Genomic DNA, 15,061 nt, shown 5'->3' with positions numbered 1-15,061 from the left:
TGGCGGTGAGTTCGGGAGCCGGGCCGGGGCTCCGGCTTTGGGGCTCTGCGGGGGCTCGGCGCGCTCCGGGGGCTCCTCACCCTCCTCACCCTCCTCACCCTCTCCTCAGGGTCACTCTTCGGTGCCGCGCTCTCCGGGACGAGGGTCCTATAGCGGCGTGCACGGGGCCTTTGGCCGGCGGCTGCGGCCCCTTGGTGTAAAGGTCTTAGGCGTGTCTTGGTTTTGATGAGCAAAAAATACATCCTCAACCTTTATGAGTGCAGAATGCGTGTGTCCGTAATGCCTGTGTCCTTTAACAATTCCTGTATGTTGTATGGTGAAAGAATAAGATCCTTTAATACTTGCCATATGTTATGTGAAAAAAGAATGAGAGGAAGGGCTACTGAGCACTCATTTAGTTAAAATCGCTTGGAATGCTTTACCTGACCGGCTCCGTGAATTACACTTAGAGCTGTTACCTGCCCTCTTCCTGGCATAGGGAATGCTGTGCCCACTTTATGTACATCAAGAGGGGGATGCATCACATGGGTTTATGGAGAGTCTAGAATAAAACCAGAATTCTATAGGAGTTTTCACGTATGATTTATAGCCTTTTCTACCTCCCCAGTTCAGACATCTCTAAGTTTGTTCTTTATTGGCAAGATGGCCAGTGTGTGTGTGTGTCCTGGCTACTGTAGAGTGCTTTGCTGTGGGAAATGGTTGTTGGTGCTTTCCTTGCAGATCTTGGCTCCAGTCTCAGAGGGCTGGATCTCGGGCTGGCAGAACCACCCCTGCTGCAGGGACCTGGGGCAGTGCTTGCCCCTGCCCAGGGAGATCAGGGTGGTCTGTGATGGGTTACAGTTCTTTCTTACCCTGTTCAGCCAGACTTCTCTTCCTTTCTCTGCTGAACAGGAGCGTAAAGGAACAGCGAAAGTGGATTTCCTGAAGAAGATTGAAAGAGAGGTCCAGCAGAAGTGGGAGCGTGATCGAGTGTTTGAGGTCAATGCTGCAGACAGAAAGGACCAGAGGAGGTATGGTGTACTCGGTTTTTCACTGCTTGAAATGCCTTTTCATTCAAGATCTGCTGGGGGGAAAGTGGCCCCTTTGTAATGAGCAGTATTCATGGCTCAGCTGGAAGGACTTGCTCATACTTTGTTGGCATTTCTGCAGCTGATGACATAAAGCTGGGTACATGTGTGGCTGAGTTCCAGCAGGATGAGAGAAGCTTTTTCATTCCCTGGCAGTGTCAGTACCCTCTGTGGGCTGAAAACCAGTTCTCTTTGGTGACTTGTGCCCTTTGACGTGGAGGAGGCTCTGCAGTGGGTGCCTGAGCCCTCCCCTGGGGAGGTTTCAGTCTGAGGGAAGGTGTGTCCTGCTCTGCCTCACAGGGCACAGCAGTGCTGCACAGAACCCCAGGTCCTGCTGTGGAGCAGGCTCTTGTCCTTGTGTGGAGCTGGAGGAGGGCAGGGAGCCCCCCTGGTCACCACTGGCTGCAGCCCCAGCAGGGATGGAGAGAGCTGCAGGGAGGAAGAGCCTTGCACAGGTGCAGAGAGTGCTCTGCGCTCTGGGGAAGACCATGGGGCTCTTGCTTTTGTTTCTGCCCCAGAGTAAGCCCTGAGAAACTTGCTTATCCTTTGGGAATGTGGAGCAGGCTTGCAAGCGCAGTTCCTTTGGAATTGGTGGGATCCATGCTCCTCACAGGTGTGGAGGGCTGTCTGGGGGAGCTGCATTAATCCTGTGGAAGGTCTCTGGCTGGAAAAGCACTGACCTTGGCACTATGAGGTTAATTCTTGGTGTGTGGGAAAGTCAGACTAAACCAAGATTATAACTGAAGTGGTGTAACAGGTGTCAGGTTCTTAACTTGTAGATTTTGCAGGCAAACAAATGACTTGGCCTTTATTCCTTCATGGTAATGGATCGAGGGAGTGTGTGAAGGGGAGAGAGACAAGGCGTGAAGTACAAAGGTGGAGGTAGAAATTCAGTGTCCTAAATGTAAATATTTTCTTAGGTGCTTTGAGAGCTCAGGTTCCAACAATGTAATACATCTTTGAAACACTCTGCAACAATATATCCCTATGAAAGGAGTGATTGCAAGCAGTGTGCCCTTAAAATCTGAACTCACACAGTGGGAGATTAAATAAATTACTTTAAGCCTTTGCAGTAATTAATTTGCAGAAGCAGGATTAGACTTTGTTACCTTTGGGAGCATGCTGTATCTATTTCAATGTTTCTGTGTGATGCCAGTCCTCTGTGGGTTTTTTCTTTTGTGTTTATTTTTTAAGATGAGAAAGCCTGTTAATGTATCAGCTCTTTAAAATCAAATACTCATGTTACTGGCGAGGAAAATATTTTAACATCACTGTGGGTTGATAATAGCTGAACATCCCAGTTGCCTGTTTTGCTGTGTATTGTCTGATGGTCATTTACAAAGCTCATTATGTGTTTTAATCCTTTGACTTTCTTCTCAGCAAAGGGAAGTACTTTGTTACCTTTCCTTACCCTTACATGAATGGCCGCCTGCATCTGGGACACACGTTTTCCTTATCTAAATGTGAGGTAAAAATTCTCCTCTGCTGCTACCTTTAAATACTATTCTAGAACAAATGCTGATTTTGTAGTTCAGTTTTGAGCTAATAGGATGCCGTAGCTTTAGTAATGACTTATTAAACTTTCCTTTTTACCCACATTTTCAGTAGGAATATTGCTAGCTGAAGGGAAATTCCATTAATGTAATTTTTAATTTGATGAGATGGGGCTGCAGGTGTTTCCCCTGTTTGTTCTTTGAAATGAGATTTTTAGGAGATGCTGCTAAACGGCTCAAACTTCACCAGAGACCTGTCCCATTTGTTAGTGGTTGCTGTGCTCTGTGAGCTGTGTGGGAGCAGGTTTTGGGTGCTGGGGTGGGATTCCACAGCAGCCCCCTGTGCACCCATGGGTCTCTGGTGCAGCCTGGAAGCCTGGCACGCCTGTGCCTGAGCAGGCCTGGACACAAACTCGGCTTCCCCTCTGTGCCAGGGCTGCCCCCAGCTCTGTCACCTGCCCTGGCTGTGTTGCAGAAGGAGTCACAGCTGTGTTTGAGCAGGAGCTGGCCCAGCCTGGCCGTTCCTGTCTCAGCTCTTCCCTTTTCCCTGCCTGCAGTTTGCGGTCGGGTACCAGAGGCTGAAGGGGAGGAGCTGCCTGTTTCCCTTTGGGCTGCACTGCACGGGGATGCCCATCAAGGTGAGAATTTGGCAGTTGCTGGGGGGTTGTTTCTGATGGGTTTTTTATCCCTAAGGCTGCTCGGGGCCTTGCTTACTGTCTATCCCCAACATCACCTTAGTTTATTTAAAAGCTCACCAAGACAGTGTGATTTGGAACCTAAATTTGTAATAAACCTGTGTTGTGCTTGAGCTATAACATCACTTTAAAAGACACCGTGCTGGAAAATTGAATTTTACCTGTTGTATGTTTTCCTTTGCAAGAAAATCCTTACAGTAAACCTCTTCCTGCCCTGGAAGGTGTTCTGGAAGTGGCAGGATCTCCTAGATCTTAATGCAAGGTCCAAAAAAAGTTTAAAGCGTGGAATGCAAAATGTTATCAGTAAAACCCACTCCTTGGCTGCGAGTACAGCTGGTGCCCTGGCTGACACACTCCCAATAACTCTGTTCAGGCTTGTGCAGATAAGCTGAAAAGAGAAATGGAGTTGTATGGTTGCCCACCGGAATTTCCTGATGAGGAGGAGGAAGAGGAAGAAAATTCTGGTAAAAAAGAGGAGGAAATTATCATCAAAGACAAAGCAAAAGGCAAAAAGGTAAAGTTTAAACCAAGCCTTCTTGGACTGAGAGCTCTGCTGTCAAAATTTTGGCATGCACATTGTAGGCTTTTCCTCTTTTGGGTTCACAGAAACCTCGATACAAAGATTTTTTTGTTTTTTCCAAGGTAGCTGAGTTACCTTTAGGGTGGACTTGAAAAAATGCATTAGCTGCGTGGTTCCAGAGATAGCATGTTAATGCATGAACTCTTGTTGGTAAGCTAATGCACTGCCTAATAGTTTTCTGAGAAAGAATCCAGAGTAATACTCTTGGTTTTTTCTCTTTTTTTTTTTTTTTAATCCATTCATGGAACATTCCTAAGCAGGTTTCTAGTTATTGTTTTCTAAGTTGGTGTCTAGCCAGTTCTGTCTAGATAGGCTCAGTAAAATCATCCAAACTATTTTCGCTTACCAGGTTTTTAAATGAGATGTAGGATTTTGGGAGTATTCCAAAGCAAGGCAAAGAATCAAGTCTGGGAAAAGACTCTCAGAGATGCACTGTATGTTGTTTATCTATGCTCAAGAGATTGTCCCACTGGAGCTGCTGGGTTTGAGGTTCTGGCTGCTCTACAGGACTGAAGGTGTGACCTTGCCTGGGTCACTGCTGGGGAGAGACAGGAGATTCTCAAGGGACAGCAGCTGGGAAAAGTACCATAAGCAAAGTGACAGCAGCAAAGGCTTTTGGTACAGGGGTGCAGGGCTATCCACCTTTCCATGGTGCAAAAACCCATGGGTTTGAGCAGGGCCTCAGCAACAGGCAATTCCTTGCCAGGTTGTTGTAGCAGAGCCTCTGCTGGTGTTTTGGATATTGGCATGGGGCAGTTGGGAAGAGGACAGTTAGGGAATGAGCAGTGAATACAAGGTATGGTAGAAAGGAAACTCTGTGAATACAGGATGTAGAATGGAAACTCTAATCAATTACCCTCACTCTTAGAGGGAGGATGTGAAATTATTTGTATTAACTTGTGTATCTGGAATCAGAAACAATAACTTTAACAGTGGTAAATGCTCTTGTGACAGGACTGTGGACTTCTTCCTGATCCCAGTTGTTCTTTCAGAGCAAGGCTGCTGCCAAGACTGGTTCTTCCAAATACCAGTGGGGGATCATGAAGTCTTTGGGTCTGTCTGATGAAGAAGTGGTCAGTTTTTCTGAAGCTGAGCACTGGCTGGATTATTTCCCTCCCCTTGCTGTCCAGGATCTGAAGAGCATGGGACTGAAGGTGAGTCTGGGTGATCCCAGCCTCAGTTATGCAGGCAGCCACACCTGTATTGTTACTGTGTTGGTGAATGTGCTGCTTCTCCGTGAGATTTTCTGAGTAATACCAGCATAATTCCAGGAATGTTTCTGATATCTATGGAATTAGTCATTTAACATTTAATGGGCTTGGGTGATAATTAAGTGCTTTCTTATATAGAGCTTGTACCCTGTACAGTGGTCACAGCTGGAAATGAGTCCAATAAGGACATTATGACTTATGGCTCCCATGTGAGATAACTTGTCAGTAGTCAGTATTGGCAGTAGTTCTATTTGACATCTCATCAGTCTTCTTCCTAAAAGTACTTGTCCTGCTGACAATGGATTTTTGTAAATGGAGAGAAATAAAGGTGATGAAACAAGGCAGTGCTGAAATGCAGCTCGAATGGTTGGTTTAAACTACTGCAAAACCTCTGAATTTCTCAGTCAGTGGAGGGACCTCAAGTCTTTGACATCTCTGCTCAGAGAGCAGGCACAGATGTGTATTTAAGCTTACACCCTTTATGGGATATGTACTTGCATTGTCTTTTTGGAGAGAAGGCTCTTTTTATTTTTAAGGTAATAGTTAAGCTATTATGAGATTCCTTTGATTTCTTGATTGTGCTTACTTACTAGAGCCTCTTGCCCGTTTTCAGGTGGACTGGAGGCGTTCCTTCATTACAACAAATGTCAATCCCTACTATGATTCCTTTGTGCGATGGCAGTTCCTTACTCTAAAGGAAAGAAATAAGATTAAGTTTGGCAAACGGTAAGCTGCCACTCAGCTCTGAGTTTTTTGGGAGAGTGGATAAGCTCAGCTGTATCAGAGACAGAGCCCTGTGACATGTCTCTAGAGTGTGCTTTTAACTCACCAGAAACCAGAATTGTTCTTTGCTGGTGCTCTGCCTGATGCAGTGAAGTGTAGTTGTTGTGCCAGCAAAGCATGTGAGATTTGTCTTCCAGGTCTAGTTTTCCCTTGGGTACCAGGTCCAAGCAAAAACCAGTCAATTCTGAAAGCTCTTGTGAAAACTGAGCATTAGCACTGGTGGAAACAGATCCAAACAAAATTTGAAAATGCCATTAAGAGGCCTTTTTTTCCCAGAGAGCTATACTTTTTTTCTTGCTCTATACACTATTTTACTCACTGCTAAATGAAAATCTTTTTCTAGATATACAATTTATTCTCCTAAAGATGGACAGCCTTGCATGGATCATGACAGGCAAACAGGAGAGGTAATATTTTAACTTGACATTTTCATGCATTGCTTATGATCTTAAATACTAAATGGAAAGTAAGTTATGTCTTAGAGCAGAATATAGTTTGGATGTGCAGAGTCACTGGCTCTCAGCTGTCAGTGCATGTGAAAATTGAATGAACTCCTCTCTTGAGCAGATTTGTCTGGAATTATGTATTTTACATTGTTGCTGGTTTCTGTGATTGTTTGGCAGTCTGTGCCAGCAGCATTACTCCATTGCATTGTTAGCTGTTGAAACTAAATAAACAAGCTGTTGTTAACTTAGATGTTGCTGAGACAGTGTCTGGGACTAGTAAGTTTTTGGCTGTAGGAGCACAGTATAACCTCTCTGCAGTCTGCATTTTAGTGAACAGCCTTTCATATTAATGGAAATAGGATTTACTTTGAGGAAAGCATCAGTACCTTAAATAGTGTAGGATTAGGCTCCTACAGAATAGGATTTGTTTTCTTTCCTGCTCAAGTGAGTTTCACTTATTGATTGTTGCATTGTCTGTGGCACTTGTAGGGTGTTGGGCCTCAAGAATACACGCTGATAAAAATGAAGGTGTTGGATCCTTACCCTGCGAAATTGAGGTGGGTCTTGACTTTTTAGTGGCAGATGGACTCTATCTCCTGGCCAGAACTGACCGTTGAATTAAATAGTCTGCTTTGCCTAATGCAGAATTTAATTTCACCTGGTTATTTCCATCATTTCAAAGACTTGGTCAGAATTTTGACCTGCTCTATTTGCTGTGTCTGTGTGGACCTCCAGATGGAATTAAAAAAAAAAAAAAAAAGAAAAAAAAAAGGAAAACCCACAATGAACTAATGACCCACTTCTGTCTCTTAGGAAATGTTGCTTGGAAGTTGATGTTAGTGTAAAAGCCTGTTCTGTATGAGCCATGATGGTTTTATTTTGGTAACTTATCCAGTACTTTTTCCCCCCAGTGGCTTGAGAGGGAAAAACATCTTCCTGGTGGCTGCCACGCTGAGGCCAGAGACCATGTTTGGGCAGACCAACTGCTGGCTGCGCCCAGACATGAAGTACATCGGCTTTGAGACGGGCAGCGGGGACATCTTCATCTGCACACAGCGCGCCGCCCGCAACATGTCCTACCAGGGCTTCACCAGGGACAGCGGTGTCCTGCCCGTGGTCAAGGAGCTGATGGGAGAGGTGAGCACCCTGCAGCCTGCAGGCCAGGCTCTGCTGCACCTCTGGGGCTTACAAAGGTGATGGTGCAATTCTTTTGGGAAAGAAAATACAGGAGGGATTACAGAAATTTTGGAGTGACTGAAATCTTCAGTGACAAACAATGAAAGCAGCAGGCAGCTTCTGTGGCAGCCAATCCAGAGCTGCTGCTGGGAGAATAGTCTGGTGCACTTAGCTGGGGACAGATGCATTCCTATTCCCTCAGCATGATGTGCTGAAAGGATAGTGTTAAGTAAAGATTTTCTGCTTGCTGGGAAGATTAAATGGAAAGGGAGGAGGAAAAGTGATAGCTAGAAAAGGTTATGTGGAAAAGGCTTTTGTTGGTACTGACATTTCCAGTACATCTGTGTGAATGAAGCTTTCTTAGCTGAGTAGTGAATGTCAGTGGTTTTGGGGTTTGCTGTCCTTAACTTGTGTGCTTTGTGCAAGTGTCATCAGTAGTGCTTATTCATCCTGATACAAAGCACATTCAGCTGTTTGCATCCCTTGATCTCCATTCACTACAACTTGTCACCACCTTCTTGATCTTGCTTTGAAGAATGAAGTAGAAAATACATGCTTTTTTCCTTTGTTAGTAGACGTGATGTGAATTCAAGCAAATTAGTGAGGTAAAAGACAGCTGCTGCATCTTGACTGCCTCCTGTCAGTGTGTGAATATCTTGACAATATACTTTCTTTGTTTAATGTCACTTTTGACACTGACTTCCTAAGCCACTTCTGCCTCAGTGCTGTTGTGCTTCAGATACTTGGAAGCAAACTGTCCTGCTTCCTATGCTTTTCCAATTCTACATACTTGTATTTTAAGTTTCTTGGTATTTGTTATTTGACTTTCCTAACAATATATAACCTATATCCTGTCTCAAATAGTACTACACCTTTTCAAATATACTTCCTCCTTGTCCATCTGTATGTAAAATGTATTTAATTTGTAATGTGTCAGGAAAATGTGCAGAAAGTTGGAAGAATATCAGCCAGGAGAGCTTACTCTACTAGGCTGAAAGCCCCTGATTTACTGTAATGCTGTTCCTTTGTCCTGCTCAGGAGATTCTTGGTGCTGCACTTTCAGCACCCCTCAGCACCTACAAGGTCATACATGCCCTGCCCATGCTCACCATCAAGGAGGATAAAGGTAATTCTGCAGCAGAGCCTGTTGGATGGGCGCTGGCATTCAGTGTGTGGGGACTAATCCTTTCATCTGTTTATCTTTTCCTTTGCCAAGGAACTGGAGTGGTGACAAGTGTTCCCTCTGACTCTCCAGATGACTTTGCAGCACTGAGAGATTTGAAAAAGAAGCAGGTCAGTCTGTTAGCTGAATTGTTTCTGTTTCCTTTCCCTAGTGAAAACGGTCAAAAGTGAATATCCAGTGAGAAAAATGAAACTTGCTTTAATTGACATTTTGCCATCTCTAACTTGGTATGAAAGCAGTTAAAAATAAATGAAGTTTAAACCAACTGGGCTAGGACAGATGGGGTTTTATTCAGACTTCAGGTCTGAGTTTTGGACGAGAATCATGTAACTTGTGCTGCATGTTAAGGTAGAGAAGAGCATCAGGGAAACAGAAATGAATTCCTGTTGTGGAAATGACTTCCAAAAATGAGATTAAGGTTCTCTATGGATTTCAAATGAGTCTGAATGTGATTGTTACTAACTGCAGGAGTACCTCAGTGTCTGAACAGCTATCCCTGGCTACTGAATTTTTGCCCACTCATTTCAGGGTAGAGCAATATCAATTTTTGCCATTTTAAAAAATGTAGACAATTTGGCAAGGAATCACCTGGAAATGAGACGGGGATTGAGCTCAGGTGTCAGAAATGGTGATAAGGCAGGGAAGTGTCTTTGTGTGATTTGTAATAAAGCATTATGTAAAAAAAATCCACTATGAATGGATAAAAACCTTTACATCTAGAAGACTTCTATCTATTGTTTTTTTTCTTCCAACTTTCAAGGCTTTGAGGGTGAAGTATGGCATCAGAGATGAAATGGTCCTGCCCTTTGAGCCGGTGAGTGCACCCAGACATGTCCATGCACACAGGATGTTATGTTCACTGATGAGAAACAAACCAGGAGCTGTGCCACCTCTTCCAGAGTTTCTGTTTAAAGTCCTTCTCAGCTGAAAGCTGAAAAATGTAAAGTTTTCATACCTTCTTGTAGCTGCAACGTTTGGTCTGTTAAGGGTTGCAACCAAGATTTGTTGTTCTATGCTATATTTCAGAGAGAAAGGAAAGTGTCAATTTTTATAGGAGTTAACTGTTTTGGGAAATGGAATGTATCATTATCCTGATAACCTGTTGGCTGATGAAAACTTAATGCCCTCATGGCCAGTTTAGGAGGTTATCTGTTAAATGCAAAAAGCTAAGTCCCTCCTGTTAGCACAGCCTCGAGGCAGAGGCAGTTTTCATTTGAAAATGCAGGTTACAGATAAAGCCATCCCCTAATTCTGCAGTACCCTTGGTTCCACAGGCCAGCTGCAGTCCTGGCACAGCTCTGTGTGGTGCCATGTCATGGGACACACCTGGGCAGCTCAGGAGTCCCCCTGGGGGCTGCCAGAACTTCTGGGCCATGAGTGGAATTGCAGCAATCTGTTGTAAGCCCTGTGTAACTTGTGTTGGATGCTGTGAATGTATGGAATGAGTACTGTGGTGCAGGAGGGGTTTGACAGTCCTCTGTTAATTCTCAGGTGCCCATCATTGAAATCCCAGGCTATGGCAACCTTTGTGCTCCATTTGTCTGTGATGAGCTCAAAATCCAGAGCCAGAATGACAGAGAGAAGCTTGCAGAGGCCAAGGAGAGAGTGTACCTGAAAGGATTCTATGAGGGAGTAAGTAATACAAGATTTTGTAAGTGATAAGTGGTTTGGTAAGTGGTTTCTTGGTGAGTTCAACTAGGAGGAAAAAAAAAGGCAGGTAAAGAATTAAAAAAAAAATCTCAAGAAAGAGGGGCAGTCCTAAAGGATTTTTCATTTAGCCTCTTCCTGCAGTAAGGTTCTGCAGTTGAAGGAGTGATGTAGAATTGGAGAAAGTTTCCGCTCACACATTGCTGTGTTCTCTGAGCGTTATAACCTGGTTTCTGAACAAGTGATCACCTTCTGGGGAGCTGATCCATTTTGTTGCAAGTATAGATAGGGAAACTGATATGAAATGAGAAGGTGTTATTATTTGCAGGTTTTTTGTTTTGTTTTTGGGTTGTTTTTGTTGTTGTTGTTTTGGTTTTTTTGTTTTGTTTTGTTTTTCTTTTTTCCTCCTGTCTTTACCTCAGTAGCTTACCATGTATATTTCTCAGCTGTTCTTTTGTAAGCAAGCAATAGTTTTTATTTCTGACTCTGCAATCTGTCACCTATGTGGATGCTGACATGTGTACAAACTGGTTTTGGGTAAAGATGACTGCACATAATGAAAAAAACCTAATACCTGTACTCTTATTTTTTGCATGTCAAAGATTGCAGCACCTGCTACTTCCTTATATTGATTTGAACACCTATGCCACCTATTTCTTGCTAAATTTTCAAAAAAATATCTCCTGTGACCCATCTTTGCAGGTGATGTTGGTGGATGAATTCAAAGGACAAAAAGTTCAGGATGTCAAGAAATGCATTCAGAAGCTGATGTTGGATAAGGTAAGTGGCAGTGTGCACACAGCTGCTTCTGAACTGTCTGCTTTGTCCTTTTCACAGGGCTGAGTCACCAGAGGAACCCCTGGTGTGGTTCTGCAGCCCTCAGGGTGCTGTGGGTCGCTGCAGAGAGAGGGACCTGGTGTTCTTGTGCTAAGTGGGCTGAGCAGCTTCATTAGAGTTCTCTTGTTCCCTGCCTTATTCTGTCACTCTCCCTAGGAGTGTTCTGATGGTCCAATTTGTTCTTTAGTATAGCTGGGAGGATGCTGAAGTGTAGGACCTGGGCTGTCAAGTCTCTTTCAAGCCAGTGAAGGATATATGTGATGTGCAAATGCCCCCTTGCTGGGCTCCTGTTTCAGAAAACAGCAGTAAACAAACAATGACTGTGGCATCCCTCTAATGAGACTCCCTGATGAGGATTGGGAGCGAGAGGAGGCTTCAGACAGTTAGTCATCATTCCCTTGTTGTTGTGGCACTGTTATGTCCAGATTATAATGCATCAGCATGCATGATGTGTGCAGTAGATTTGAAGCTCAGCATCCCATTTTCCTTTGCCTTTCCCCCTCCTTGTGTCCTCCAGAGTTTCCTAGGAGCTGTTTCAGTCAGGGGGCATAGTCAGTGGGGAATATTTGGTGCTGGTGTCCTCCTTTTCCTCATGCATTCTGTACAAAGTGCTGTGAGCTGGTACCTTAGAGAAGGACAGCGTCAAGCCTTGCCTCATTTTACCAGAGGGAATACTGAGGCAGAGAGCTTGGGCAGTGGTGAGAGCTGTGCGGTAAATGCTATAAACCAAATTAGAATGGAGGGGATGCTTTTTAGTAACTTGTCAGGGTTTTCAGTACTTTGGTAAGTCCTTAAATCTCAACTTTCATTGCCCTTTCAACTCTTAGGGTGAAGCCATGATTTATATGGAACCTGAGAAACAAGTTATATCGAGATCTGCTGATGAGTGTGTCGTGGCCCTTTGTGACCAGTGGTGAGTGAAATAAAGCTACAGTTACAAAGTTGCTCCAATTGTACGCTACTTCTCGATTGCTTTATTACAATAAACCTCTCCTGACTGTAGGTATTTAGATTATGGTGAAGCGAGCTGGAAGAAACAGACATCGGAGTGCTTGCAACATCTGGAGACGTGAGTTATGAATGTGCCTGTAAAGGAGAGTGGCTTTGTTGCTCTTGGGCATCTGAGAGGGCTGAAGGCAGTAAGAGCTTCTTTCTTACAGGTTCTGTGAAGAGACTAGGAGAAATTTTGAAGCTACCTTAGGTTGGCTACAAGAGCATGCGTGCTCCAGGACGTATGGCTTAGGTAGGCAAAACATTCCTTTCTCAGTTGGTCCTTTGTAAGGATGGTACTCCTCGCTTCATTTGGAAGTCTTAAGTGCCTTATAACATCCCCAGTGGTATAGAGAAGTGGGGAAGCAACGTTGTCCAACTTGTATCTTGGCCCAGCATCCCAGAGAAGGTGTGCTTTGTTGGAAGTGCATGGGGCTGGTAATATTTGCACTACTACAGGTAGTCTGTGCAGCATCTTAGTAGCTTTCTGCCTGGCCCATTGGTTTGGAAGGGACCTCAGAAGAGGGAGCTTATACCATTTCTTGAGTTTTCTCCTTGAATCCTGATTAGCCTTCATCTTGTGTAGCCTGACATGGACCAGCTGCTAGATGTGCACTGTAACCCACAGCAGATGTTCTTGAGCTGAGCTGTGTCAGGAAATAGGCTGAAAATCAGCAACTGTTTGCCCTTGAGTAAAATTTTCAAATGCATAGTTTAATTTTTAAACCAAATATTTTTAAACCCATTAGCATGAGTACGAATGTGTATTGTAATTTATGTGTTCCACTGGACATCACCATCAGCTGCTATGTGTGTGAGGGGTCAGGGTGGTGCTGGGTGCCTGACACAGCCTTCCCCTGATGTATATATGTATGTTTATGTGTTCCACTGACAATCACCATCAGCTGCTGTGTGTGTGAGGGGTCAGGGTGGTGCTGGGTGCCTGACACAGCCTTCCCCTGCAGGGACCCGCTTACCCTGGGATGAGCAGTGGCTGATTGAGTCTCTCTCTGACTCCACCATCTACATGGCCTATTACACTGTGGCTCACCTGCTGCAGGGGGGGAATCTCAGGGGCCAAGGAGAGTCTCCTCTGGGCATCAGGTAAGGAGAGTGAACCATTAAATTCTCCTGTTTAATTAGGTGTGCTTATCTCCTGAATTGCTCTGCAGAAAGACTTGCCAAGGAGGCTGAGTCTTTGCTCTTGTGTATAAAAAGCGTCTTTATTAAACTTAACCTGCCATGAGCTGAGTTAGAGCAGGTTTACAGAGGGGCAGTAAGGAAAGAAAGGAGTGTGACCGGCAGTGAGAGGAAGAGAGAGTGGAAAAGTGCTTCTGAAAGCACCTCTGAAAGAACTGTGTGGAGAGTAAATCACCTTTTTCTCTTCTTGTTTGACTTGCCTTGAAATGGGCCTTGGGAGGTCTTTGGGTGATTGGCTGCTTAGGTGTCTGCTTGCTGACACTGCTGTGCACCACAATAAATTGGAGGCTCCGGTGTACAGAGGGAGTAGGATTTAGCTCTTGGTTTTTGTCACTGTCACTCTCCTGGAAGCTCAGAACCATCTTTTATCCACAGCTTGTCTGTGGAAGTCTTCAGAGCAAGGGGGAGGAGGCATGTGACCCCTTGGTTGGAGTAGCTTTTGAAGTGTGGGGACAGGGGTCAGAGAGATGAGATAGTACAGCTCAGTTTGGAGTTGAAAAAACACTTCAAACTGTGCCTTGAATCATCTGCTCTAATTCTGTGTGGGTTATGGACTAATTTCTGGAGTAGTTTACATATTGGAATGGAAACTTTTCTTACTTGATGTTATAACTAATCTGAAAACCATTTCCAAAGTAAAGATTCTGATTCTTAAAGAAATACCTCTGAGACTGGGCAAGGCTGTCATTTGGGCTCAAACCTCTAATTACAGAGAAGCTTTGCATGAGCTAGTCGTGTCTGGAAACAAGCTTTGAAGCGAGCATCCTGGTCCCTGAATTACAGATTTGATGTAATTAAGCATGTACAATTAGAGTGCTCTCCCATGCAAGTAGATAACATCTAGCAGCCTTGGAAAATGCTTTTTACTGATAGTTGCTCTGTGGTGTGAAGGAAAAGGGGATTTATGACCCATCCTTTCAGTCACCTTCAGTTACAATGAATTTGGCACCAAACACAAGCCCAGTCACAGCACAGGAATTTAAAGCATGGAACAAGAACTGTCAGAACCAAACCAGCAAACCTGTGCTTGTAGGATTTTTTTTCTGGACTGGTAGTACAGATCACTATCTGAGGTGTTTTTTAATGTGTAGTGGAAGTATTTGGGGTCCAGAATGCGTTTCCTCTCTGTGTAGCACAGAGCTATCACCTGAACCCAGGTAAAGGCCCTGGGCACTGTCTCTGTGTTTGCTGCTCGGGTGGACTGTGCTGTGAGAATGGAGCCACAGGTTTAAGCTGCCTTACAGAAAGTGCTGTAGAATGTGAGGAGCTCTTACTGACTGTGCAATGTGGGACTGATTCTGTGCAGGGCACATCAAATGAGCAAAGAGGTTTGGGATTACATCTTCTTCAAGACAGCTCCGTTCCCTAAAACTGACATTCCAAAGGAGAAGTTGGATAAGCTGAAGGAGGAGTTTGAATTTTGGTATCCTGTGGATCTCAGAGTTTCTGGCAAAGATCTTGTTCCAAATCACCTGTCGTACTACCTCTACAATCATGTGGCCATGTGGTCAGAGCAAAGGTGAGTTGGGATGTGAGGCAGGTAAAGCTGGAAACTTTGCAGTTCTGTTACATTTGCTAATGGCCTTTGGGCTGTACAACATTTAGAATTGTGTTGAAAATGTATTCTTTCATATTCCAGCTTTAATACAGTTGTCTATAACAGAAGCGATTGAAATGGAAAGGTTTTTTACCATTATTTCCCCTGGTTTTTCTGCACTATCTCCTCCTATGGATTTCCCAGTGTTGAGTTGCA

The 15,061-nt window shown here is 44.3% G+C and overlaps 1 protein-coding gene across 1 annotated transcript in view; it reads left to right on the top strand.

Moving 5' to 3' along the window:
• Positions 1 to 892: 892 nt before the first annotated feature.
• Positions 893 to 15,061, top strand: part of LARS1 (leucyl-tRNA synthetase 1) — a 23,457-nt gene continuing 9,288 nt past the window's right edge. Inside the window, exons 1-19 of the mRNA XM_014312226.2 lie at positions 893 to 1,010; positions 2,448 to 2,535; positions 3,118 to 3,198; positions 3,629 to 3,769; positions 4,828 to 4,989; positions 5,660 to 5,772; positions 6,173 to 6,236; positions 6,765 to 6,832; positions 7,187 to 7,412; positions 8,490 to 8,577; positions 8,668 to 8,744; positions 9,395 to 9,448; positions 10,126 to 10,266; positions 10,984 to 11,061; positions 11,946 to 12,031; positions 12,122 to 12,187; positions 12,279 to 12,361; positions 13,074 to 13,212; positions 14,615 to 14,827. Coding sequence (XP_014167701.1) covers positions 2,485 to 2,535; positions 3,118 to 3,198; positions 3,629 to 3,769; positions 4,828 to 4,989; positions 5,660 to 5,772; positions 6,173 to 6,236; positions 6,765 to 6,832; positions 7,187 to 7,412; positions 8,490 to 8,577; positions 8,668 to 8,744; positions 9,395 to 9,448; positions 10,126 to 10,266; positions 10,984 to 11,061; positions 11,946 to 12,031; positions 12,122 to 12,187; positions 12,279 to 12,361; positions 13,074 to 13,212; positions 14,615 to 14,827 — 1,931 coding nt within the window. The 5' untranslated portion in view covers positions 893 to 1,010; positions 2,448 to 2,484. The remainder of the gene's footprint in view (positions 1,011 to 2,447; positions 2,536 to 3,117; positions 3,199 to 3,628; positions 3,770 to 4,827; positions 4,990 to 5,659; positions 5,773 to 6,172; positions 6,237 to 6,764; positions 6,833 to 7,186; positions 7,413 to 8,489; positions 8,578 to 8,667; positions 8,745 to 9,394; positions 9,449 to 10,125; positions 10,267 to 10,983; positions 11,062 to 11,945; positions 12,032 to 12,121; positions 12,188 to 12,278; positions 12,362 to 13,073; positions 13,213 to 14,614; positions 14,828 to 15,061) is intronic.

This window comes from Geospiza fortis, unplaced genomic scaffold (genome assembly GCF_000277835.1).
Source record: "Geospiza fortis unplaced genomic scaffold, GeoFor_1.0 scaffold55, whole genome shotgun sequence".
In the NCBI taxonomy this organism is placed as follows: domain Eukaryota; kingdom Metazoa; phylum Chordata; class Aves; order Passeriformes; family Thraupidae; genus Geospiza; species Geospiza fortis.
Note: the sequence above shows the minus strand (reverse complement) of the source record. Positions and strands in the feature narration are given on the sequence as shown.